This window comes from Balaenoptera physalus (genome assembly GCF_965194825.1).
Source record: "Balaenoptera physalus genome assembly, chromosome: 9".
NCBI classification, from domain to species: Eukaryota; Metazoa; Chordata; class Mammalia; order Artiodactyla; family Balaenopteridae; genus Balaenoptera; species Balaenoptera physalus.
Window position 1 is genome coordinate 98,437,128 of NC_138888.1, and position 24,870 is coordinate 98,461,997.

The 24,870-nt window shown below is 48.5% G+C and overlaps 1 protein-coding gene across 4 annotated transcripts in view; it reads right to left on the reverse strand.

The window, feature by feature from the left end:
- Window positions 1-3,188: 3,188 nt before the first annotated feature.
- The window catches only part of KCNQ5 (potassium voltage-gated channel subfamily Q member 5), a 567,853-nt gene continuing 546,171 nt past the window's right edge, over window positions 3,189-24,870 (reverse strand). For all 4 annotated transcript variants that reach the window (XM_082474194.1, XM_082474192.1, XM_082474193.1 and 1 more), the window contains 3 exons: window positions 12,371-12,502; window positions 9,891-10,017; window positions 3,189-7,552 (listed from right to left, as the gene is read on the reverse strand). In XM_082474194.1, the coding sequence (XP_082330320.1) occupies window positions 6,665-7,552; window positions 9,891-10,017; window positions 12,371-12,502 (1,147 nt within the window). In that variant the 3' untranslated portion in view covers window positions 3,189-6,664. The remainder of the gene's footprint in view (window positions 7,553-9,890; window positions 10,018-12,370; window positions 12,503-24,870) is intronic.

The window sequence follows — 24,870 nt, forward strand, 5'->3', positions numbered from 1 at the left end:
TTCAGTTACACATATATATGTATTCTTTTTAGATTCTTTTCCCCTATAGGTCATTACAAAACATTGAGTAGAGTTCCCTGTGCTCTACCGTAGGTCCTTGTTGGTTATCTGTTTTATATATAGTAGTGTGTTCATGAGTTATTTTAAAGTCTGGGAGCCACAGACTGTAGGCCAGCTCTGGCTATGGGCTTGGCATTGGTAGGGTATAAAGAGGGGTGTGGAGCCGGAATGCGGTTTCATGGGGCTCAGGGAGCAGGGAAGGGAGACGAAACCCCCTTTTCTCCTTGGAGCTACAGGGAAGTGGGAGCAATCAGGCCTCCTGGTGAACGGGCAAAATCTAGGCCTGGGTACCATGTGTGGGGTCTGAGGCAATGTATCTGTCAGTGGAGGAGGGACAGAGGCGAAGGATGCTGAGGCCTGGGGGCGGTGAGAGAGGGGCTGCTCCTCTAGTCCTGCAGAAACACAGTCACTCACTATTTGGCATTCATTAATTTCAGTAATTTCTTTCCCTTTGGAAAAGCCCAGAGACCTTTGGGAGAAGTAGCCGATCAAATCTGTGACACAGTGTGAATGAGGCTGAGGGTCACACCCTTCGTGAGAGAAAGACCTCTGAAGTTAGGGGTTGGAGCTGCTGAAACTGAGTAAAAGGCCAGAGAGACCAGGACACTTTCACCCATTCAGGGTTCTTTTTTTTAAAAATTTATTTATTTATTTATTTTTGGCTGTGTTGGGTCTTCGTTTCTGTGCGAGGGCTTTTCTCTGGTTGTGGCAAGCGGGGGCCACTCTTCATCGCCGTGCGCGGGCCTCTCACTGTCGTGGCCTCTCTTGTTGTGGAGCACAGGCTCCAGACGCGCAGGCTCAGTAGTTGTGGCTCAAGGGCCTAGTTGCTCCGCGGCATGTGGGATCTTCCCAGACCAGGGCTCGAACCCGTGTCCCCTGCATTGGCAGGCGGATTCTCAACCACTGCGCCACCAGGGAAGACCCCATTCAGGGTTCTTGAGCACCTTCTGCCTGCGTGGCCTGGCGGGAGACGCTTGGGGGATATCGTGACATGTCCCCCTCAAGAAGTTTGTCTGGGGCGTCTGACCGGGGTGACTTCGGGCCCAAGGGAGACATTCAGAGCTGATGCTCGGGGCTGGAGACCCCTGATTGGGTGGGACCGCAGCTTTAGTAGCTGAGGTCACGGGTGGAGCCACCAGGGGAGGGTGTGAGGGGAGGAGAGAAGGGTGGGATCTGGAACACTGACCGCAAAGCAAGGAAAGCAAGGAGCCTGGGACAGTGTATAGAGAGGACTGATCCAGAGAAGCAGGGACAAACGGGGGGGCAGTTTTAAGAGGAAGGAAGACTGTTCACAGCGTTGGCTGCCCCAGAGAAGCCAAGAGGGCTGCTGAGCGCATGTGCTTCCGGGAGGTCATGCTGACGGGCTGGAGCTGGTTGTCTGGGGGGTGGGCAGGCGTGGGCGTGACTGTCCTGCTGGCTGGTGGACGGATGCTGGGGAAACAGAAGTACCTCATACAACTTACGCTATAAATCGTTGGTTCTAAAGGAAGGTGAGATGTGGAGAGAAAGAGGAAGGTGAGTTCTTGCCGTGCTGGTCACGGGAGAGGCTCACTTCTGTTACTGAGGGGGAGATGCCGCAGATACGGGGAAGGAGGGGGTCGGGATCCAGAGCAGGAGAATTAGTCGTCCCTAAGGGAGGAGCTCCCCCGGGAAGGGGCAGAGGCATTTCCACCCCCGAGTCCTGGAAGCAGGAGGTGGTGTTGCACGTGGCCCGGAGGCCTCGGCGAGGAGATGCAGATACGCAGAAGCATCTGTTGACCTGGGCTGCGTGTAGTGTGCTGCCTTCAGCACGGGGGCTGCCCCCAGGGGAAGGTGCGAGTACCTAGTTCCTGGGGTCACGGGCTGAGCAGGGTTTGGCAGTGCAGGAAGGTAGTCACACCACTGTAGGCAAAGGAAAGGGGAAGTAGAAGCAAGTAATGGAAAGAGATGGGCCTCACTAAAAAAAAAAAAATAGCAAGCAGGTGAGAAGTTGAGAAAGTCGGTGACAGTGTGTGGGAACCCTGGACCCTGATGATTAGCCCAGAGCGCACTGGACTTGAACTAGGCAACAAAACCATGATAGGAATGAACGGGCCATGGGAATGGGCAAAGAAATATATCACACCAATGTACCTTTGGGTTTTCTATTTATTTACTGGGACAGAAAAATTGCCCTTCACCAGTCTTGTGGTGCCGTGATTTCGGGGCAGTGCATAATCTGTAGTTTGCACATAGTGTATCTGATAAATTTCTGCTTGGAAATGTAGTAAAAACCTCAATAACTTGGAGTTAGGTAGGCCAGAGGGTGAAGTCTTATTGTAACTAATTAAAATTTTTAAAAAATTAAAGAAGCAATTTTTACTTGTACCAGATGCTTGAAGTAGTCGAAAGCAGGGTGATGAAAGTGGGCACTTCAAGGTCTGCGAAGCTACTTGTACCCATGATGAGGGTAGAATAATTGTACGTATATTTTGCTTTTAAATGCGGGACTGAGAGAGGCTGTAAGGTAGGTGCGAAAGCGTTTGGAAGCTGTTTACGTTTTTGAGTTGGTCAAGCAAGCGCGGTCCAAGTTTGCTGATTATTTTCACTCGTCTCCAGAAGGTGACAGAACAGGCAGGGAGACCTGGGTGGGCTCCTCAGAGCCACGGGGGGAGGCCCCTCACGCGACAGCCCCTCACCCTTCCTCCTGCGTCTAAAGCGTCTCTCTTAGGGCTTTGTTGCTTTGTGTTCCAGAGCTCTAACATTCTGAGCCTCCTTTCAAATAATTCCACTGGAGTTAATGATGCACACCGTGCAAAAGTGCTAGTGGAACAGAAGGAGGGGGGTTCTAGGGCAGAAGGGGAAGATCCCTTTTGGAGCAGAAGCCCCCTGGTTGGGCAGCGCTGGGTAGGTGCTAAAAATGGTCACTATGAGCAGCCAGGGGTTCCAGCATTTGGGCCCCTGCTGGTCCCCACTTCTTATCACTCGTTTAGCAAACCCTTTTATTATAGCTAACACAAGGCTCATATGCGCTGGCATCTGTTTTGATATACCAAATAAAAAACATATAAAAATAAACAGTATAATATCAAGTTAATTTTTCTTATGATACCCTCAACAACATTTGCAAATCTCTCCTCTTCCCAAATTACCAATGATTCCTTCAGCAACACTGGAAAAAGGTAATTTTTAATTTCAACCCCAAATCTGTATACGATCAGTTTCATCGACTGGGACCCAGTTAGTTCAGAACAAACCAGTTAGTACGAGATGAAAGCAGTCACACTAGCTGTTTGTAGACATCTTTTTAATGTTTTACTTTAAAACAAATAATCCCAGTAAAAGAGAGCAAAGGAAATTACATTTGAATGGTAGCTTGAAATGGATATGATATTCCTGATTTGTTTTCAGGAAACAGACAACTGCATTGTCATACACGAATTCCAGAACTGCTCACTTAAATGCACATAATTATATTAAATTAAGTTTCTCTTACAAAAACATAACCATGTCATTTTAAGGCAAAAAATAGCTTCTGGGGAGATAAGTTAACATTTATGATATTTTCTCAATCTGGATGAAGTGACCTATTCACTTAGTTGCTCAGTTGCATCATTCCTTGTAGTTTGCTTTGCAAACAGGCATGAGAATTAGTCACTTTGTGCCTGATTTCCTCCTCTCTGTTAGACTTGTTTTACTGGCAAATTAAGAACGTTCAGAATCACTGAGTCAAGGGGAGGCAAGAAAGGCACCTTAGAACAGGAGATAAAGACTTACTTAAAAACTCAATCAAGTGTCTTCTTTAAACAAAACTTGCAATCTACACATGTTAATTTAGTTGAACAAAATGCAAACATTTAGATCAGACAGAGCAAAATTTTTCAGTTCACATCCTAGAAGGGATGTTTGCCATGAAGCGTTAGCTTGATCAGCCCCACGAACTGCAGAACACGGACTGAGAAAGCCGGCGGCTGATCAGCGCTCAGCTAAATTGTGCTTCGAGACGCCGTCTGGGGTTGACCGAAGGGACTTTGCTAAAGTGTAAGTGGGAGGCCCCTCTCAGCTCCACCGAGAGGAACAAAGCAGACACAACCCTCCAGTTTTCACACAAGACAACCGGCTTTCGACATCCAGGACTTTTTGCGCTACAGAGTAAGACAGACACAAAACGGTCATGGCTTGGATGTAGGAAAGCTTTTCCCAACATGGTTTACCACACGGGGCTGTGGGTAACCCTCAGTGATGGGCTTAGGTTTGTTTCTGAATCTTCCGTCTTCAGCAACGCCGGATGAACTGTACTGTGTCTGAGGCCTAAAGGGGCCAAAGAAGGGGTCCCCCGTACATTCAGAGTTCCTGCTGCCAGTGGGGTTTGACCCGGACAGAGTGTGTCCAAGACTCAGTGCTACCTGAAAGCTGCTATCTCCTGCCTCTTCCTCGGCTGACACCTGGAGAGGCCTGCCGTGCACGGCGGGGGTCTGGCTTCGGGTCAGTGGAAGGGTGTGTGTGTGTGTGTGTGTTCTTGTGTACAACCTCCTTGGGAGGATGGATCACAACTTAGAGTGGAGACATGGGTAGATGAAACATTGCATTTAATACTTTACTAACAAACACTCTACGTTTTGAAAATGAAAATAATGGCTTCGAAAGCTTGAGAACCTCTTCTTAACTGGAGTGTAAAATTTAGACTCTCTTCTGCATATCTCCAGCACCCAAGCACACTCTGAATGACATGCTCCGGGGGAGTGTGCTAGGATCCCTGTGGGGCGAGAAGAGGAATCTTGCCAAATTTCAGTGTTTATCAAAAAGGACAGGGTCTTAAAAGGCTGAGAAGCGCATTTCGGGTGAGTGGAGAAGCAGTTTACTTGGGGATGTCGGCTGGTGACGTCCAGAAGGGAACTTGTGGCAGGGAGTCCATAAGCCTGTGAAGAAGAAAAGTCGGGGGGCGTCTGGGGTGGAGAAACCCGGCTGGGGAGAGAGTTGGGAGGGACTTGGCAGGTGTCAGGGCATCTTCTGGCCTCTGGGTGGCCGGCGATAGCCCTGCTGCGTCCTCCTGGCCGCTGGGAAAGTTTTCCCGGAGGCAGCACTACTGCCAAGGAAAAAAACTCTTCCTTTTTAAGTGCTCCTGTGGTGAGAGTTTAACCAGTGTTCTCTCGCTTCTCCTGGCCCTTTGGGTGCCGTTACCTTGGCTGAAGTTCTGCCGGTCTGGGCTAGCGAGGCTGGTTTCTAACAAGCGGTCAACTTTGCTTGCTTTCTGATACATACATTTCTCCTTTGGTGTCCCTTGGTCTTTTTGCTGCCATGCTATATTATTAAGTGTTTTGATTCGCAGACCCCGCCCGTGTTACCTGACTTCGAACCATAAAATGTTTGTACCAGGAAACTGAACCAGTAATTTCAGACTGGGGGCAACATTCTTGGGAAGAATAGAAAATGTGCACTACAGTATAAAAAGTAAAGGACGTTTAGTTTTAGCCTTCCATATGCAAAATGTACTACCTAATAGCAAAAAACATTCAGGGCATGTTAAAAAATAAATGCCTTTCAAAATTCTCTGCTTATATATAAGAATAAGGGATGTTTAGGTAGTTGAATTCCCTAGCGATATTCGTTTTCTAAAAAATCAAGTTCTTTTCTTTTGGCTTGTTTCCCTCCCTCTCATGGCCCTGGAGGGGGAAGTCATTTTCTTGAGCTTCACTTGTTTCCCGGTGTCGCGTCTGGATTCTTTTCAAGCCTTTTCCATCCCCGTCTCACTCACACATCTGCTCCCAGGATCCTGCGTGTGTATCAGCCGTGGGAAGAGCCTCTCGCACTTGCCTTTAGCGGAGAGCGCTGCAGGGCACACACAGGTCAGCCCTGCCCGGCCGGCTGTCCGCTGCTCAGGCCTTGGTGTGCTTGTGTAGCAGCTGATGGAGCGAGCCATCAGGAAATACGTTTCCACTGAAGTCAGATGTGTCAGCGAGTCAGCCTATTTGCCCCACTGGCCCTGAATTTCACTGTTTGCACATTTTCTAACCGACTAACATTCTCGCATAAAGAACATGAAAATGACGTGCAAAGTTGCTGGCCACAGCGTTAAGCCACCAAAAGCGCACGAACTGACATTCAAATTACATTAATAATAAAATGCCTGAATAGGAACGGGTTGGCAAGTACGTCTTGAACAGGCAGCCGTTTCTGTGATTCCCCAATTCTGCTTTACTGGACACGCTGTTGGCAGCTGATACTATGTTTACATGTACGCAAGTCATGGCCTCATTCTGAAACTGTATTCTGTGTTTTACCACAAAGCAGAAATGCCTGAAATTTGAAGGCGCTTACTCCCATCATTTCAAAATACGGAGTCCAATCTTATAAACGACCTGACCTTGACATTTTCACACACACCACAGCACCAGCAGTGTTGATTTCTCAGGAGTTTTAACTCGAGGTACCTTCCTGAATGAGGGGTAATGTTGTCCTACCTGGGAAGTTCAGCCATCCCCTGAACATGCATTGTCATGCAATTAAAAGGTAACGGGCTTGGAAACTGCCTTTCCTGCTCTTCCTGATTCTTGGGCATTCAACTTTTGAGAAGGGCCTCCCAAAGAGTTCATGCAGCGACACGTATGGCTGAGAGGCTGCGGGGCAAGGGAAGCGAACCAGGGCCTCATTTCAGCCTGGCGTGGGCCCGGCCGAGGGCCTCCGCGCCTCCCGCCACCGGGCCCGCGCTCCGAGATGATCGGGACCGTCCAGTCCTGAGAGAGTCCGACGCCAGGGCGGGTTCCCGGGCCGGCGGCCCCGCGTCCAAGGCGTCCGACCCGGCCTCCTCCGGACCCGCCTCTTCATCAGTTATAAACAATTTGGATTCCCTCCATTTGGGGTAAAAATCTTGGCTGCCCCTGGAGCCGCTGGACTCGCTCCCCGACAGCGGCACGTCCAGGTCCTCCGCGGACCGGATCAGGTTCTGCACCGACGCCGACTTGCCCCGGTCCTGGGCCGCCGCGGGCCGGACGGACAGCAGGGCCGCGCCGTCCAGGTCGAGGCTCTGGCGCAGCACGCGCTCCTTGGCCGCGACGCGGTCCTTGGCGGCCTCGAGGCGGGCGGAGACGTCGGGGAGGCCGTCGTGTGGGCCCGCGGGGCCGGGGGCCAGGGCCCCCAGGGCGGGCAGCGGGGCCGGGATCTGCAGGGTGGCGGGAGCCGCCGGCCGGGCCGCGCCCACCCCCGGCCCCGCCGGGCCGTCGCCCAGGCTCCCGGGCCCCAGGGCCGCCGGGGGGCTCAGCGCGTACAAGGTCTGCGCGCCCAGCTCGCCGGGCGCGAGGATGAGCTGCAGGCCCCGAGCCAGGCCCGCGCTGGCCGAGCGGGGCAGGCGGCCGCCGGGCGGGGCCGGGCCCGGCAGGTCTCTGCCGCCGGCCGGGCTCTGACAGTCCGCGGTGTGCTCGCAGTCGAAAGGCGGGATCTGCAAGGGGGCCAGCGCGAGGGCCGACGCCGAGCCTTTCCGCAGGGCGTGCTGGTAGATGTCCAGCAGGCAGTCCAGCTTGGCCTCGATGGACTGGACCTGAAAGAGGGGAAAACGCACACCTGTTGATCAGAACGTAAGAAGAAGTCCGGCTGTGCCTGCACAGTGAAGTCCGGGGAGGCAAGTAGGACGCCGTCCTGACTCGGCACCAGCTCAGGATGCCCCGTCCGGCCGTGAGGGCAGCAACGGAGGGCTCAGAGGCGGACGCTCCGGCGTCGGTCCGCCTGTTCTCCACTGGCGCCCCTCTGCCTCCTCAGCCTTTAAAATTGATTTTCAGGGGCTTCCCTGGTGGCGCAATGGTTGAGAATCTGCCTGCCGATGCAGGGGACACGGGTTCGAGCCCTGGTCCGGGAGGATACCACATGCCACAGAGCAGCTAATCCTGTGCGCCACAGTTACTGAGCCTGCACCCTAGAGCCCACGAGCCACAACTACTGAGCCCACGCACCACAACTACTGAAGCCCGTGAGCCACAACTACTGAAGCCCGTGAGCCACAACTACTGAAGCCTGCGCGCCTAGAGCCCATGCTCCGCAACAAGAGAAGCCATCGCAATAAGCCCTCGCACCGCAACGAAGAGTAGCCCCCGCTCGACACAACTAGAGAAAAGCCTGCGCACAGCAATGAAGACCCAATGCAAAGATAAAATAAAATAAATTATAAAAAAATAAAATAAAATTGATGTTTTCAAAAACCATATAAGCGCTGTACAAAGCAACTTCCAGACCCTCCTCCCCAATCAGGTTGCCCTTCCTCAGCCTCTTCCCTGAAGACATTCTGGGACTTTACTGCTGCCTAGCAGGGAACTTATTCTGTAAGAAATCAAGACCCTAGATACTGGGACTTCCCTGGCGGTCCAGTGGTTAAGACTCTGCGCTTCCACTGCAGGAGGCCCAGGTTCCATCCCTGGGCAGGGAACTAGATCCCACAAGCTGTGCGGTGCAGACAAAAAAAAAAAAAAAAAAAGACCCTAGACATCAATCTAGGCGATTCTAAATCTAAAAATAAAGGTATAAAATGCTTGGAATATTTATAATTAAATTGGGGGAGCATTTTGATTTCTAAAAACTGTCTTTGTATGAGACGATACACTCTCAGGGTCAACAAACATTCAGTGCACTACCATAGTTGTTATGCTTTTTTTTTTTTTAATTGACCTAAGAGAGAGGCAATGAAAATAACCAAAACACAAATAAAAAATAGATCTTTGTTATTCTACTGTTGGAAATCTATAGTTGTTTGCAGTTCGAGTATTAATTGATGAGAGGAAATTTTCTGTTTCTTATATGGAAATCCAAATGTTTTAGAGAAACACTGTCTATGCATAAAGAAAATTTAATTTATTGCTCTTTCTTGATTTTATTCCTTTTAAAATCTATTACTCACTAAAATACATCCAACTGCCTATAATCAATTTTGATTAAAAAAAAATTCTGGCTACTTCACTCCTGTTAGAATGGCCGTCATCAAAAAGACAAGAGATAACAAATGCTGGTGTGGATGTGGAGAAAAGGGAGCCCTCCTGCACTGTCGGTGGGAATGTCAACTAGTGCAGCCACTGTGGAGAACAGTATGGAGGTTCCCCAGGAAATTAAAAATAGAACTACCACATGATCCAGCAATTCCACTGTTGGGACTATATCCAGAGGAAACAAAAATTAACTCAAAAAGATGTCTGCACCCCCATGTTCATAGCCAAGACTCAGATAAATGGATAAATAAGTTGTGGTGTGTGTATATATATATATATATATATATATATATATATATATACACAATGGAATATTACTCAGCCATAAAAAACGAGGAAATCCTGCCATTTGCAATAACAGGGATGGACCTTGAGGGCATAACGCTAAGTCAAATAGGTCAGGCAGAGGAACACGAATACTGTATGATCTCACTTATGTGGAATTTACGACAAAAAACAACCCCCTTCCCAAACACATAGAAAAAGGATCAGATTCATGGTGACCAGAGGCAGCGGGTGGAGGGAGGGGACAGGAGGCAGGTGGCCGGAAGGTACCGATTTCTAGTTATAGATAAACAAGTGCCGGGGGTGTGATGCACAAGGGGATGACTGTAGTTAATACTGCTGTGTGGTACCCAGGAAGGTGTTAACAGAGTAGATCCTAAGGGTTCTCAGCACAAGGAAAACAAGGTTTTTCTCTTTTTGTGCTTTCCTTTTTATTGTGTCTCTATGAGATGATGGGGGCTAACTAAGCTTACCGTGGTCATCATTCACAGTATATGTAGGTCAGGCCATTACGTTGTATGCCTTAAACTTATACAGGGATATGCGTCAATTATATCTCAATAAAACTGGAAAAAAATCTGGCTGAAAAGTTAAGCAGTTTAGTTGAGCTAAACCTGTTACCTGTTTTTCAACCTTGACCACTCGGCCGAGCATGCTGAGGTCATCTGTGGTCTCATGTTCTGCGGTTATTTTCTCTCTGCTCTTCTTATCTGATGGGATTTGCCCTTTTCCAAGAATTTGATCCACACTAGCAGAGAAAGAGATCTGATTATGAGTGTTGAAGGTGGACACTGCCCTAGGTTGGAAGGAAGGGTTTTGAAAAGAAAAATACAGTTATCTCTATTTATGTAAGAGGAAATACAAATGAACTTCTTCCAGTTGATGTGCTTATTTTCTTCATGTGAAAATTACATGATGTTAATTTTCTCATTATTCTAGTCCATGATGAAATCACTTATGGCTGATCTTCTGGAGGCAAAAATGTCCTAAACTACCAAGTAATTTGTCTGTTTCCACCCCTGACCAGGTGTTTCTTGAATTCAACCACTTAAAAATGACAAAATCATAATTATGACGATTTCATGTTAATAATAGAACAGATTTTTCAATGAACATTTACAATACATCTGACATATGGAAGATAAGCAGATAAGAAAGCTATAGTCTCCATCTCAGGATTTCCAGTTGGACAGTATACACACATCACATAAGCAAGAAACTCCAGATTAGTTCTGCGAATTCTGCAGCAGTTGAACTTTATAGAAACATTGGGAGGGAACTATACTCAATATTTTGTGATAACCTATAAGGGGAAAGAATCTGAAAAAAAATAGATATAAATGCATGTATTACTGAATCACTTTGCTGTACACCTGAAACTAACACAACATTGTAAATCAACTATACTTCAATAAAAACAAACAAACAAAAAAACCAATTGAACAAACATACGTTAAATGAAAAAATGCTGTTTGTAATGTTATGGCATTCTCTCCAGGTCAACGGATTTCTGGAAATTATCAATTTAGTTTAAAGATAGTTTACTTTCAAAAACATTAATTCCTTCACCCTCAGAAAAATAAAACTTTACCAGAAAACCATAAATAATCACAGGAATAAATAACAGGATCCTAATTTACATTTAACCTTTGTTTTAAATGATTAATGGACGCTATTTATGTAAACTATTTCTACAGTGCAGCATGAAATGAAATTTAAATTGCAGATTTTACAGTGTATTTTAACTAGTGACCCTATCACTATGAAGAAAAATAAAAGAAAACCAATTACATTTGTAATAAACAAACAAGCAAACAAAAACGTTGGGAGCCTTACGTAGTTCTATGAAAGGACTTGGAAAACCTTGGCTACCTGTGCAGAGATTGTAACAGGGTCACAGGTGATTTAAAACAATTTCCAAGGAGACCTAGTCAGCCTAAATTGGACTTACTTTCTTCCTTTTTGTGTGTTTTAGAACTGAATTATAAGGAATATTGACTCAACTTTCCAGTTTACTTTGTGTGCACGGGAGTACAGGCAGTCACGACATCTAATCTATTCAACTGCAGCTCTACAAGGACTGGGTCATTTGTTCATCTCTGGGTGCCCAGGGTGCCCGGCACGCATTGCAGGTTCAATACTTACCTGCTGAAGGAATGAACGAAACAACTGTGATTTCTGTAACTAATGTTATAGAAATCAGCAGGTGTTTTACTAAGGGCCTAGTATATGCGTCACCCTGGGCTAAGTGTGCTCTGGGCATAGACAAACATTGAAGACTCAGTCCTTGTGTTTTAAGAACTGTTCAATCGAATGCTGGTAGTTTGGGCCTGATAGTGAAGCAAGACTGTTAAAAAAAATGAAACTGACGAAATATTTTGGCTTCAAGATGACACAATCAAACACATGTTTGGAATAACATACTGAACTCATTTCTTTCAACCACTAGAGAAGATGCTCCCTGGAAAGACGGTGTGTATCTAGCCCTGTGCAGGACAGGCATGAAGGGAAGGGCCCAGACTTGGTCCAGGGCCAGGGGAACAAACTTCCCACAGGGAAGCAGTTTAAGAGCCAACCCTGCGTTTCTCAGTTTGACTCTCTGGCACAGTATTCCAAGGTGAGGAGTGCTTTTACTCTCTGCAGTGGACTCTTTACTCGCTTTAGGGGGTCAGAGGAGGGACAGGTCTGTCTTTGTGGGCTGGATGGTGGGTCAAGTTTAACGAAGGAGAAAGACTAGCTTTTTTCTGAAGGATGGTTAGGATTCAGGCGATAATGGAAACGACAGCAGCACCAACCATTAACATTCCCCGAGCACTCGGTGACCGTGCATTAACTCATTCAATCCTCACGACGACCCTTGGCGGCCACTGCCAATACCCCATTTTCACAGGTGAGACACTGAGACACTGTCGATACGTTGAGGCTTTTAACGACTGATTTACATTTAAATAAAATCTACGTTTCAACGCAAAAGTCCAGCTGTTCACTAAAAAAAAGAGTTAGAAACATGGAATTCAAGAGTTTTCTCTACTAGGGAGAGGTTCCTCCCAGACAGTTTCTGTGCCTGTTCCTGTAGAACAAGTAACCCCCGCGTTGCTCACCGTGTTTGCAGGCTTTTAATTCTGCACAGCATGTCCAGGTGACCAGCAGAATACTGTTCGATGACGTCTTTTACGTCATACGGGCGTAATGTTTCCTTAAACTTCCGTTTTGCAACGTGAAACTTCATAATTCTGTAAGAGCAACATATTACATATGAATCTTCATAACTTCACTAAAACAAGTCACCCAAATGGCTCACTAGTATATAGAGGAAACTCGGGGGGAAAAAAGTCACGCATCAAATTATTTTAAGGTCCTGCAGAAATGAAACATGAAAGCCTGAGGTTACAGTGGACAATTTAAGAATATCTCCTGTGAGGCACAGCTTGAATGTAGAAAAACACACTAAAAAAGAGACTAAACATTAATACTTAAGTCTTGCACCTTTTTAATGCCCATTGAAACCCTGAATTAAAATCAAAGTCAAAATGCAATTCTACCTTTTCCATGTAACCCCAAGAAGTCCAAGATCAACACCTAGTGAATGCATCCCTATAAAAATATAAAAGTTGTTAAAATGGTCTTTTATGTAACTATATGCATTTTGGAGATGCAGATGTGCTACAAAAACTCTCATTCTCTCTAGGGAAATGTACATTTGTATAGAAATTTATGAAAAGTTTCATAAATTATTTCTGCAGAATACTGCTCAATTAGCTACCCAAGGGTTTTTTTTTTTTGGTTTTTTGTTTTTTTTCAAATGTAACACACTGATCAACTAAGCTGGATATCTAAACTCTTCAGAGCCAGAGGTTTTATTTATTTACTTATTTATTTGGCCGCACTGAGTGGCATGTGGGATCTTAGTTCCCCGACCAGGGATCGAACCCATGTCCCCTGAAGTGGAAGCATGGAGTCTTAACCACTGGACCGCCAGGGAAGTCCCTCCTTTGCCCACCAGAGGTCTTTTTAATTACAGTGTCTCCCCCAACATGGACTCTGTGTTTTAAAACAATATTTCATCAATAAATTTCATGATGTCATGAATAGCTAAGCTGCTTAAGATAACCAGTTACTGCAATAACTTGATATAATTCCTGGGGAATGCAAAGAAGCACAGCATTTTAATGAATCTGTGCAGCCTTACTGCAGGTAAATGTTAAACTTGTTGGTGTTTATTCAACTATTAATTGGCTCACAGACTCTTATTATCACACTCATGGGTCCCAGGCTGCAGGTCAGTCAGCTAGGCTCTATGAACCAAAATTTATTGTCCCTTGGAGGAAAGTGGGAAGATTAGGAACAAATGTAGCATTTAAGTGGAAAATTACCTATCCTAAGCGATAGCTGACTGCAACAAACCCAAATTGTTTTACTGGTTATAAAGCCCCAAACTCGATCCTGGAATTGTACTGTTAACTTCAAACTGATTGTCTCCTAATCATCCCTGAATCATTTGTCCGTAATATTCTTACCCCCTTTCTCGACCACACTGGTCTTCCCTGGACTACCGGGAGAGCGTCACGTTCCCTAGCACATCCTACCAGCCCGTGGATGGCCTGGCCTCTGTCCACCCCTCTCACCTCATCCTCGTCCACTTCCTCCTTGGAACTCGAGGACTTTCCTCTTCCTGAAATCCTACAAAATTTCTGCGATTCTTTCCAAGCAGTTAGTCACTTGTCTATTAACCTTCGTTCTAGTAACTAACACGCCACACTGTGATTACTTGCTTATATACGGCCTCCACCAGGCTGTAGGAGGTCCTTGACTGCAGGGCTGTCTCTGTCTGTCTGGAGGCTTCGCCTGGCTAGGGAAGGGGGTGACGGGCGGAGACAACGCCCCTCTTCTCCCCAGATGCTCATCCATCTCCACCCGCTCTTCTGCCTGCAGCCCCGCGCCAGCCCTTCCCGATTCTCTCGTCATCAAAGTGCTCATTTCTCAGAGGTCTGTCCTGGCACGCTACCCGAAATGCTAACTGTTCCAGGTTCAGCTCAAGCACGGACCTCTCCAGGAGATTCACTGAGGTCAGAAGCTGTGTTTTCCATCCCAGCAGCTCATAAGATCGCTGGCAAGGATCAGCGAGTCAGCACGCGCTCGCTGAAGAACCGGATGAGGGCCAGCTCCCCTCTGGCTGCCCAAAGCTGTTTATGCTGTTCTATGCCAAGGCAGACTCCTGACACCTTCTGAACGGAACAGATCTGAGTTCTTCACGGCGCGTTTCAGGGAAGCCATAAGACTCTCTCTTTCGTGAATACCAAAAACTTTCTAAAGTGAAACAAATTTGTGTATTCGTTACTAATTAGGACCCTGCCTGATTCAGAAAAGAATCCTTTAAATAGAAATGCTTCTGAAAACCATGAAACTATAATATTCTTCTCCCTCAAATTACTAACATAATTAGGATTTCACAGAACAACGAAATCACAAATTATAAGATATCATTATGAGGAAGTAAGGAGAAAGGAAAACACACTGAAAGTCAAGGAATAAATGACACCGTAACCCAGTAAGTACCAAATGTAGAGGGAGTGCTAATAGCAAAATGAAAGTGTCCAGGGTGAGGAGGGGAGAGGCTGCTGGGAGAGTAATTCAGTTGGCCGAATGAGTTTTATATATCGTAGGACCATCCAGAAAACAGGGATGAACACGTGTGGTTAAAGTCTCAACAGAGTATGACCTTAGTTTTCTGGTCCTGAGAGACTGCTGCAGACGCTTCCACAGCTCCTGCGCGCCAGGCTTGCTCCAGGAGGGCGAGGATGGGAGATGTGCTCTCTGCCCATCTTGGCCACTGTATGACGACCCTTCCGAGCCAAGACCCCGGTCATCAGGGCCGGGCGATTCGAGATGTTTACACCATCCAGTCACCTCCGCTTCCCTCCCTCCACCCAATCCCCTCGCCTTTCCGGGGACTGCACTCGGTTTTCTTGGTTGAGATCAGAAGGCAGAGAGCGGAAGATCTGGGAGGCTAAGCTGAGCCCCCTCACTTCCCTGGCCCCGCTGGATGTCTAGAGTGGCTTCCGTCTCTGCCCACAACCAGCTTGACCCGAGCGCTCAGTGCCCGTCTCCTGGACACGGAGCTGGACGGTGGGATGTGAAGGCCTCGCCCTCCCACCCCCCGCCCCGCCGCCTCACGTGGGGTGGGTCTCCCATCGCTGTGCCCTTGCTGAACGGCTGGCCCTGCCCTGAGCCCTTTACCTCCATTATGTCAACGTGAAGCCCTAAGAGTTTTCCACCTTTGATATCTGGGTCTAGCGAAGGCTCTGGAGGTCGGGTAACCTGTCCCAGGTCACACAGCTAGTACGAGGCCGGTGTTGCTGACACCCCACTAAGCTCGCACCACAGGGCGCCTCTTGGGCAGGCACACTTGTAAAGGTTCAGGGGAATGTCCAGCTGTCCACTGACCTCCTCCTGCCTCCTCTGTGTGCCCTCTGACCCTCACACAAGTAAACCCGAGGCCACGTGAGTCTATTCATCTCACCGCCAGCTCTGTCTTCCCAGGGGGTCCAGTGCACTCTGCCCTTGAACTGGCTCCCTTCCTTCTCTCCAAGGCCCCTCCCAAGAATCAGGCCTGGGCCAATGTGGGTTCCCCACCCTAATAACTGTAATGTTCCCCCTTCTGTCGCAAATTCTAGGGGTCCTCTGCTTACTTTACCCCAGTCGTAGGGTACACACGTCGGTCTCATTGGTCATTGGTTTGCTTTACTGTGTACGTTTCCCCGCTACCAGCTACCCATGATGCACTTAGCTTCTGCGAAGTGGAGTGAGTAGGCCGTTTTCTGCTTATTTGCAGGAAGAAGTGAAGCCCAGAGTTCAATAATTCTAGATTTCGGGAAAGACATGAAGGTGATGACAACTGAGGAAAATGTCCAAAGTGGCTATTAGACTATGAATTTGAAAGGCCTTTTAATTCTTCGATTTTTTTTTTTCTCTCCCAGACCATTCCATGTCAGGTACTAAGCTTTCCGACTATGAGGTGAAGGGAAAAGGTGAGAGCTGGGGTTGGAGAGGCCCGAGTTGGGAGGAAGTTTGGTTCACACAGGCAATCCTGAATGTTACGAATCTCTGCCCTCCTAACGCAGCTGGATGTAAATCAGAGGGACCCAAAGTTTAGACAAGGGGTGGAAAGTTCTTTCTGTAAAGGGCCAGGCTGTAGGTCACATGGTCTCTGCTGAAACCACCCATGTCTGCACTGTGGCATGAGAGCAGCCGCAGGCAGTACGTACACAAGAGAATGTAGATGTGTTCCGGTAAAACTTTATTTACAAACACAGCATTGGGTTGGCTTTGGTTCCACCCTGTCGTTTGCTGACCTCTGGTGTAGACACAAGGAAATGCCTTGAGGCCAGGCAGAAAAAGAGGCAGGAAACTTTAATGGACGCTTAGAAAAGAAGTTGAATATGATCTATGTATTGGCTGGTAGAAAGGAGTGTTTGGGCAAATCATTCCGGAGTAAAATTCAGACCTTTAGAGTACATTTAGTGATTAAAATGACAACACTGCCAGGCGGCACTTGGCAGTATAGTCTGTGAGATGGGGACTCTTGTCAGCCCCAATCTGCAGATAAGGAAACTGAGGCCAAGAGCGGTTAAGTAACTGGCTTGAGGTTAAACAGCTGGTAAGTGTGGGATCTGAGCCAGTGTGGCTCCAGTGCTGAGCTCTTAATCACAATGCTTACTATTGTCTTAATGTTAAGATGTTAATATTTTAACACAAAATAACAGCACAGAACAGATACTTTGGTATGAAAGGGCTCTTTTTGCTCGCACGCGTGGCACATAGTGAACGGCTTGTTCTTACTGGTGCTGTTGGAAGGGCCTTCGGAGGAGGACAGAAGGCTGGGCAGTAGGTTGCACTCTCACTGTCTTTTCCTCATGAGGGCAAACTGCACCCCTGGAGCTAGTACAGCAGCAAAGGGCAAAAGACCCTGAAGCCAGTCTCCTCCGATGCTGTGGGTACCTAAGAGGCTAGGAATCCCGGAGGAGACCTACGCTCGAAACAGACATGCTCCGCTGTGACCACTAGAGGGGGCCAGAGATTCGCCACAAACCTCAACTGGCAACTGGCTTGAAACGGAAGAAATCTGCTCAAGCAATTTTCTGAGCACGAAGAAATAAACCAAAGCAAAGTTAAACCCCGGGTGGAATATAGGCTATATATACACACAACACATCTGCACTTATAAGGAAGTGTAGGTGCATTTGTTGTGCTGCCACGAGTTACAGAATCTTGCAAAAGTCTTGTCCCAGGCCTCTGAGTCAGGGTAAAAACCCTGCATACGAATATGCAGAGATAAGAACGACGGGAAAACAGAAGCGGCGGTGACTGTGCCACCACCAGACAGATGGACGGGCGGCCAACAGCCAGACCTCGTGCGGGCGGAGGGCTCAGCCGACTGAACCAGGGAGGCAGCTTGATGGGCTTTACGTAAAGGCAGCAGAGTCCCCAAGCCCCGCCGTCCCTTGCCATCAGCCAGGGAGCCTAAAACACGCCGATGCCTGGGTCCCACCTCCAGAAACGTCATTTAATTGATCCAGAGGCTTTATAAACCTCCTCGGGTGATTGGAACCTGCAGCCCAGGTTATGAACGACCGACAGGAGGTGGGACTGGGGTGGGACTGGGGTGGGTTAGAATGGCCTCCACACGAAGCAGTGACGGCGGGTCTGTGTCGTCTTCCGCGTCACACAAATCGTGCCCACGAGGCAGCGCGTCTGTGTGCCTGGGTGTCAGACCCCCAGTCACACACACCCCAGTGCCTCCTGCCCCCGCTTCCGGAGTAAGACCCGAAGTTCCACGCAAGAGCCAGCTAACAAGTCCCATCTGCTTCTCAAGGACTGCCTTGGAAGGGGAAGCAAGTGCTGGGTGACGGGTCCATTCATTCTTTCAGTAAATAGTCATCGAGCTCCTACCACGGCGTGTGTGTGGGCCCTGGCTGTGCTGGGAAGGAGCTGAAGAAGCCTCCAGGGACCACGTGGTGCCCGTCCGTCCCTCTGCGGCGTCCTGGTGGGAGGAACTGTCCCTTCGCCAGGAGCTCTAACAGGACTCAAGAGCCCATGTGCCCAGAGCCTGGGGCCCTGGACGAGCTCAGGGTGGTTGCTTCCCTGCGTGATGCTGGAAAGAGGGACCGAATCAGGCACTCGTCACACACTCACTGAGCGCCTATGACGTGCCAGGCTCCGTGCTGGAGGCCGGGGATCGGTCAGGAGGGCAGGCAGACAAGCAGGAGGGGAGCGTGTACCCCAGACTTCTCCCGCATGCACCCCCACCTCTGGGGAGAGATGATCAAATTCCTCAGGGCTCAGAAATGGCTGCCTGATGTCCTAGACCTCCTGTTTTTGGTGTGGATGTGCCCCACTTCATGTCGGTGCGTCGTGTCCGTCACCTCTACTGATGAGCGTTCCATACCCACCTCTTTCGCTGTTCAGCAAATTCAATCCCCTGATTCTGACTCCCCAGGAGAGACACAGCATCTGTCTGCCTGAAAAGGAGGGGCCCGGGGCTTGTCCTGCAAGTGACCCAGGGCCTCTGGTCGCTGACTCTCTCCCGAGGCAGCCCTCTCGAGCCTTTCAGAGTCCAGTCAAGGGGTGGTGCAGATCACGGGGCAGATTCGGCAGACAACTAGGCTTAGAACTTGATAATGTGGGTCACCACCGAAGGCGTGTGGGTCACTAGTTGGATGATTCATTAAGGTTATTTTCCTGTTAATACCTAATCATGACTCAGTAATGCAGGTCTGCATTTGTGTATACGGTATCCAGACTTTGAGACTCTTCGAAACCAGTTATAGAATCGCATACCGAGACTCCTTTACCATCCTGTCATCTCAGACTGGGCTACTAGCCAGCGACTAAGGAACCCCAGGGCTGCCCAGATGCGCTGGCCAGTCTCATTTTCTTGCTTTCAGCTCTTGATAGAGACGTAAATTAGCCCCACTGTATAGAATCTACCAGATGTCCTCACTAAAGGGGCAGGCAGATACCTCCCTTGGCTGACTTACGGGTCAGGAAAGTTCTGTGGTCACATTGCTCCCATCACTGGGAGTAGGGTTTTTCTTCTAATGCTTAATATTGTTTTATATTCAGGATTCAGTAAGTTCTTCTGTTCATTCTGTTTGGTCTTCTTTTAAAGAGATAAGAGTAATAAAACGCAAGTAAGAACTTCCGGATCCAAGCAAGTCTACAAATGGGTAACTTTCCTTCCTAGGCTTTTGTGAGCAGTAATACGGTAACTACATTTGGGCATTTTATTTTCCTAGGAGTATAAAATCCTGTATAAATTTTAAAGTGTGAAACAAACAAGTAAATAAACAAAGTGCCCATACATGCTGATTGCTCTTGAATAGTTTTCGTCTCACCAATGAATAGGAGATTCAGTTTAAATTATACCCAAATAAAAGGTTAAAAGTTAGATGCTGCAAAGTAAGTGCGTTTTCAGTGAACACACTGGTTTAATGAAGTCTCAGGGCAAAATGCGGTCACAAGCAATTATCTTCAAAACAGAAACAAACAAAAAGAATATTCCAGGGCTTCCCTGGTGGCGCAGTGGTTGGAAATCCGCCTGCCAATGCAGGGGGACACGGGTTCAATCCCTGGTCTTGGAAGATCCCACGTGCTGCAGAACAGCTAAGCCTGGGAGCCACAACTACTGAGCCCACGTGCCACAACTACTGAGCCCGCATGCCTAGAGCCCATGTTCCGCAACAAGAGAAGCCACCGCAATGAGAGGCCCGCACGCTGCAATGAAGAGTAGCCCCCGCTCGCCACAACTAGAGGAAGCCTGCGCGCAGGAACGAAGACCCGATGCAGCCAAAACTAAATAAATAAATTTATATATATAAAAAAGAATATTCCAGGGAGTATATTAGCTGATGAAAAAAATCTCATAAATGATCCATAAAATGTTCCCCAGCAGCGTCCTGTACTGTCATGTGTCACAGACTTGGCTGTCAAGAATGCCTTCATAGCGACTTGCAAACGAAGACTCACCATCTCTGCTAAAACAGCAGAGACGCCATGAGCAAAGTTAAGGACTGGTGATTAAACAGCTTGCGGATTTAACAAAAACCCACAGTGGCAAACATGTGCCTCTTCTTCTCTATTTGCGGGGTGTTCTTGCCTGAAGTTTGAAGTGAGGTTTGAGAAGGATGCAGAGCTGAAAATACATTTTAGAGGAGAACGTGCACGCCTCCTGGAGTAGGCGGAGCCCAGGGCGAGAAAACCCGAGAACCTCAGCACTCGTGCCGGGTGACAGCAAGGCCCGCTGCGCGCACCCTCAGAAACCGACTGGTCATCCGTGGGTCTTCGCTTGGCTGATCAGACCCGAGCGATGTCAGAAGAGCCGATGAGTCTTTGCTGGTTATAAAGAAATTCTGGACACCTCACCTATGTTCCTACTAGCGTGAAAGATTCTCACAGGTGATTTGAAAAAATGGCTTTACCATCTGGCTTCAACCTTTTTTGCCTCTACTGAGTTTTTTCCAAGGTCCCGGTGGCTTCCTCGGTGCCGCTTCCCAGGGACCTCCTGGAAAGGAGCAGGTCCCCTTTCTCCTCTTGACCTCTCAGCAGCCTTTCACACAGGGGCCCCGCCTTCCGCTCCCAACGCTCCCCCGGCTCGTCCTCCGTTCTCCGTCCCGTCTCCTGGTTCCTTCTGTCTGGCTGCCCCGGGTCCCTCTCGATCAGCGCCTTCTCTCTTCCGCAGCTCCTTACGGTTCCTGAGCCGGAGATTCTGTCAGGACCACCGTCTCTCGTGCCTTCACGCTCTCCAGGGGACGCTTCTGGAAACCATCCACGTCTGCGCTGACGACCACCAAGGCTGTCCTGGTCCCAGCCGTCTCTCCTGGGCTTCAGATCCAGGGCTCCACCTGCCTGCTGGGCGGCCCCTCAAATGACACTCGCAACAGTGCGCCGTCTCTACCCGCCCCCCAGCCCCAGCGCCCGGGCGCCTGTCTCACCCTCCATTCCTCCGCTCCATCCTCTCCAACCATTAAAGTCCAAACCCTGTTACTGTTTCCGTCGGAAGAGCCCCGGCGTCATCCCCGCTTCTCTTCACCGTGACCGCGTGGCCCCGGCCCCCGCAGATCCGGCGCTTGTGACGACGAGTGTCCCCTCTTCCCAGCCTGCTCCCGCGCTGCCGTCAGTCACCGTCCTGAGTGCGGGGGCGCAGCGCCAGCCTGGGGGAGGGACTTCCGCACGTGCAAGCCCCGCGCCCTCCGGCTCCCCGGACCCGCGCCGGCTCCTCTCGGCCTGGCCTCTCCTCGCCCGTCCGCTCCCCGCCCCCTGGCTCTTGGTCACTGCGGCCGCCTAGCCACACCCGCGGGGCCCGCACGACGGCCCCTCCCGCCTCCAAGCGGCGGCCCCTTCCTCCTTATCGTTTGCCCCTGTGCCCAGCGCACGGAGAAGTGATACGTCTTACTTCAGCGCAGGATCCGACCCCGGGGAGGGTCTTTAAAGGGCGTCCCGAGGCCCGTGTGGATGGGGGCGGCAGAGGAGAGTCACGCCCACCTCTCAGGTCCACTGGACGTCGTGGGACGGCGCTGCGCGGCAGCGAGTCACCCACAGGGGCTGTGGGGACACTGCCTCGTGCTGGGAGAAGAAACTGCCCTTCCAGCCCCTGACGGCGGCGGTGCTCTGGGCGAGTCCTCAGCGCAGGGCCTGGTGAGGAGGAGACCTCAAGGGGAAACAGCGGGCGCTTCCTGGGGGAGGCGGTGGGTGCAGGCAGGCAGGCGCCCCCAGGTGCGAAAAAGGAGCGCTCCTTTCACGTGGGCCGCGACAGCAGGGGGAGCTCAGAGAGGAGAGGGTCTGGCCTGAGCGGAGGATGGGCAGGAGGGGGCCCAGAGCCCTGGGTTCCCACGCTGCCCGCCACTCGGCGCTCTGCACACGGTAACCCGTGAAATCCTCACCGCAGCAAAGGTCAGCGCCATCCCCGTCCCCATGTCACATGAGGAAACGCACAGAGAGGTGATGTGAGTTGCCCCAGGTCGCACGGCGGCACGTTGGGTTTCTTGGACCACCTTCCTGAGCAGCCCTGGGGGGAAGGGGGGCAGGAAAAATTATCCAGTGAGGCCTCGTAAAGTCAGGCTGCAGCTTCAAGGAAGGATTGGGAGTCTGGGGTTAGCAGGTGCAAACTGTTACCTATAGACTGGATAAACAACAGGTCCTACTGTACAGCACAGGGAACTATATTCAGTATCCTGTGATAAAGCACAGTGGAAAAGAATATGAAAAAGAATATATATATGTGTATAACTGAGTCAGAGGGAACTATATTCAGTATCCTGTGATAAAGCACAGTGGAAAAGAATATGAAAAAGAATATATATATGTGTATAACTGAGTCACTGTGCTGTACAACAGAAATTAACACAACATTGTAAATCAACTATACTTCAATAAAAAAAAAAAATGAACATTAGAAAATAAGATTCTCTGAGTTTTCACCCCAGACCTCACTTATTCATCCGATTCCCTGGAAGGCTGGGTCCGCCTGGGGGTTAAGAGGTCGCGTCCAGGGAGACACAGCGGGGGGTGCGGAGGTTACAGCGCAGGGCTACCAGGAGATGTAAGGAACGGGATACAGCCCACAGCTTCGGGGCCAGCTCTCCTCCACACACTGAGTAATCTCCACCGCCTGGGTTCGGTTCTCCTCACAAGGAGAACAGGTTGCACTGTATTCTGATTCATTTCTTGCCGACTGACAGAAAACACAGTTATGTTAAGGAGAGCCACTGTTGCTGAGGATCTCGTTAGGAGCGGCCCTGACCCTAGATGTAGTGATTCTATGAAAAAGTACCAGTGAGAAGCAGGCGAGCTTCGCCCACAAGGTTCCCACAGACCAAGCTGTTTCCCCAGCCGCCCAGGCCTGTGCACAGCCCTCGTGTGCTGTTCTGCTGTGCACAGCTGAGAATTTATCCAACCCGTGCCGTGCGGTGGGAAAACAAATACAAACATCTCTTTTGTATTTTAAAAAATGATGATTCCAAGACCCTTTTATAAATGTAGAGTTGTATTGACTATCACCTTTAAAATTTATTATTTCAAATACATGAGCATATCTTAATTTTTGTGTGAAAATTTGCCCAAGACTCACACTTATGTAGTGTTTCCGCAGTGCCAAGTGCAAGCTTAAAAGGCAAGCCAGTCAACCTCTTCAGATATTCCCGGATGTCTGATATTGCGAAGGATTATCCGGGTAACTGATGGGCTTATTTTTAATCTGAAAATTTTGATATTGTGCCTGGGAAAATATTTTTCGAACAGTGATAGAAAAATTGGTGTCTTGCCATGTGTTATGGGCTGAATTGTGTCCCCCCAAATTCATATGTTGAAGCCCCAGGACCTCAGAATGTTACTGGCTTTGGAGACAGGGCCTTCAAAGAGGAGAATAAGTTAATGTGAGATGTTAGCACAGACCCTAACCCACTCTGACCGCTGTCTTTATAAGAAGGGAAATTTGGACACAGACACATACAGAGGAAAGACCACCACGTGAGGACACAGTGAGAAGGTGGTTGTCTGCAGGCCGAGGAGAGAGCCCTCAGAAGGAACCAGCCCTGTGAACACCTTGATCTTCGACTTTGAGCCTCCAGAACTGTGAGAAAATAAACCTTTGGTGGTTAAGGTTAAACCAGTTGGTGATATTTTGTTATGGCAGCCCGAGCAAGTGAATGCACCATAATACAGGGGACCCTGGAACAACACGGGTTTGAACTGCTTGGGTCCGTTTATATGTGTATTTTTTTCAATAAATATATTGGAAAAATATTTGGAGATTTGTGACAATTTGAAAAGACAAACGAACTGTGTAGCTAGAGATGCTGAAAAAATTAAGAAAAAGGTATGTCATGCATAAAATATATATGGATACTAGTTGATCTTTACCTAAGCATGAGTGATATTTAATATAAAATTAATAATTTGTTAGTTTTCTTACTGTTTTATGACTACTTTCAAAGAATTTCATTACTGTACAGCATGCCTCTCTCTGTCTCATAATGGGAGAAACTGCATATCAGCCTATCATCACAGGGAAGTGGTTTTTTAAAAAATCTAACACTGTTTCAATACTGTGTTATGGATGTAACTGTGATACTGTGTGCAATAAAATTTTTAATAACAATTCATTCATTTGTGTACAAGCTAAGCTACCATGAAGCAATCATACTGCTGCTTCTTCGTTATCAGTGCATGAATCGTTATACCTGTAAATAAATATGTACTTCTTTTTCATGTTATCTTTTCGTTTTTGATGTCTAGTGTTAGTAACACATATAACATCTATAGTGTTTTGTATTGTATAAGACAATTTTGATGTAGGTACTGATAGATGATTCATCTTGGAAGCATACTTATGTATCAATAAACACAGTACAATACTGTAAATGTATTTTCTCTTCCTTGTGATTTTCTTAATAACATCTTCTTTTCTCTAGCTTAATTTTTGGTAAGAATACAGTATATACTACATATAACATACAAAATATGTCTTAATTGACTGTTTATGTTATCGGGAAGCCTCTGGTCAACGGTAGGCTATTGGTAGTTATGTTTGGGGGGAGTCATAAGT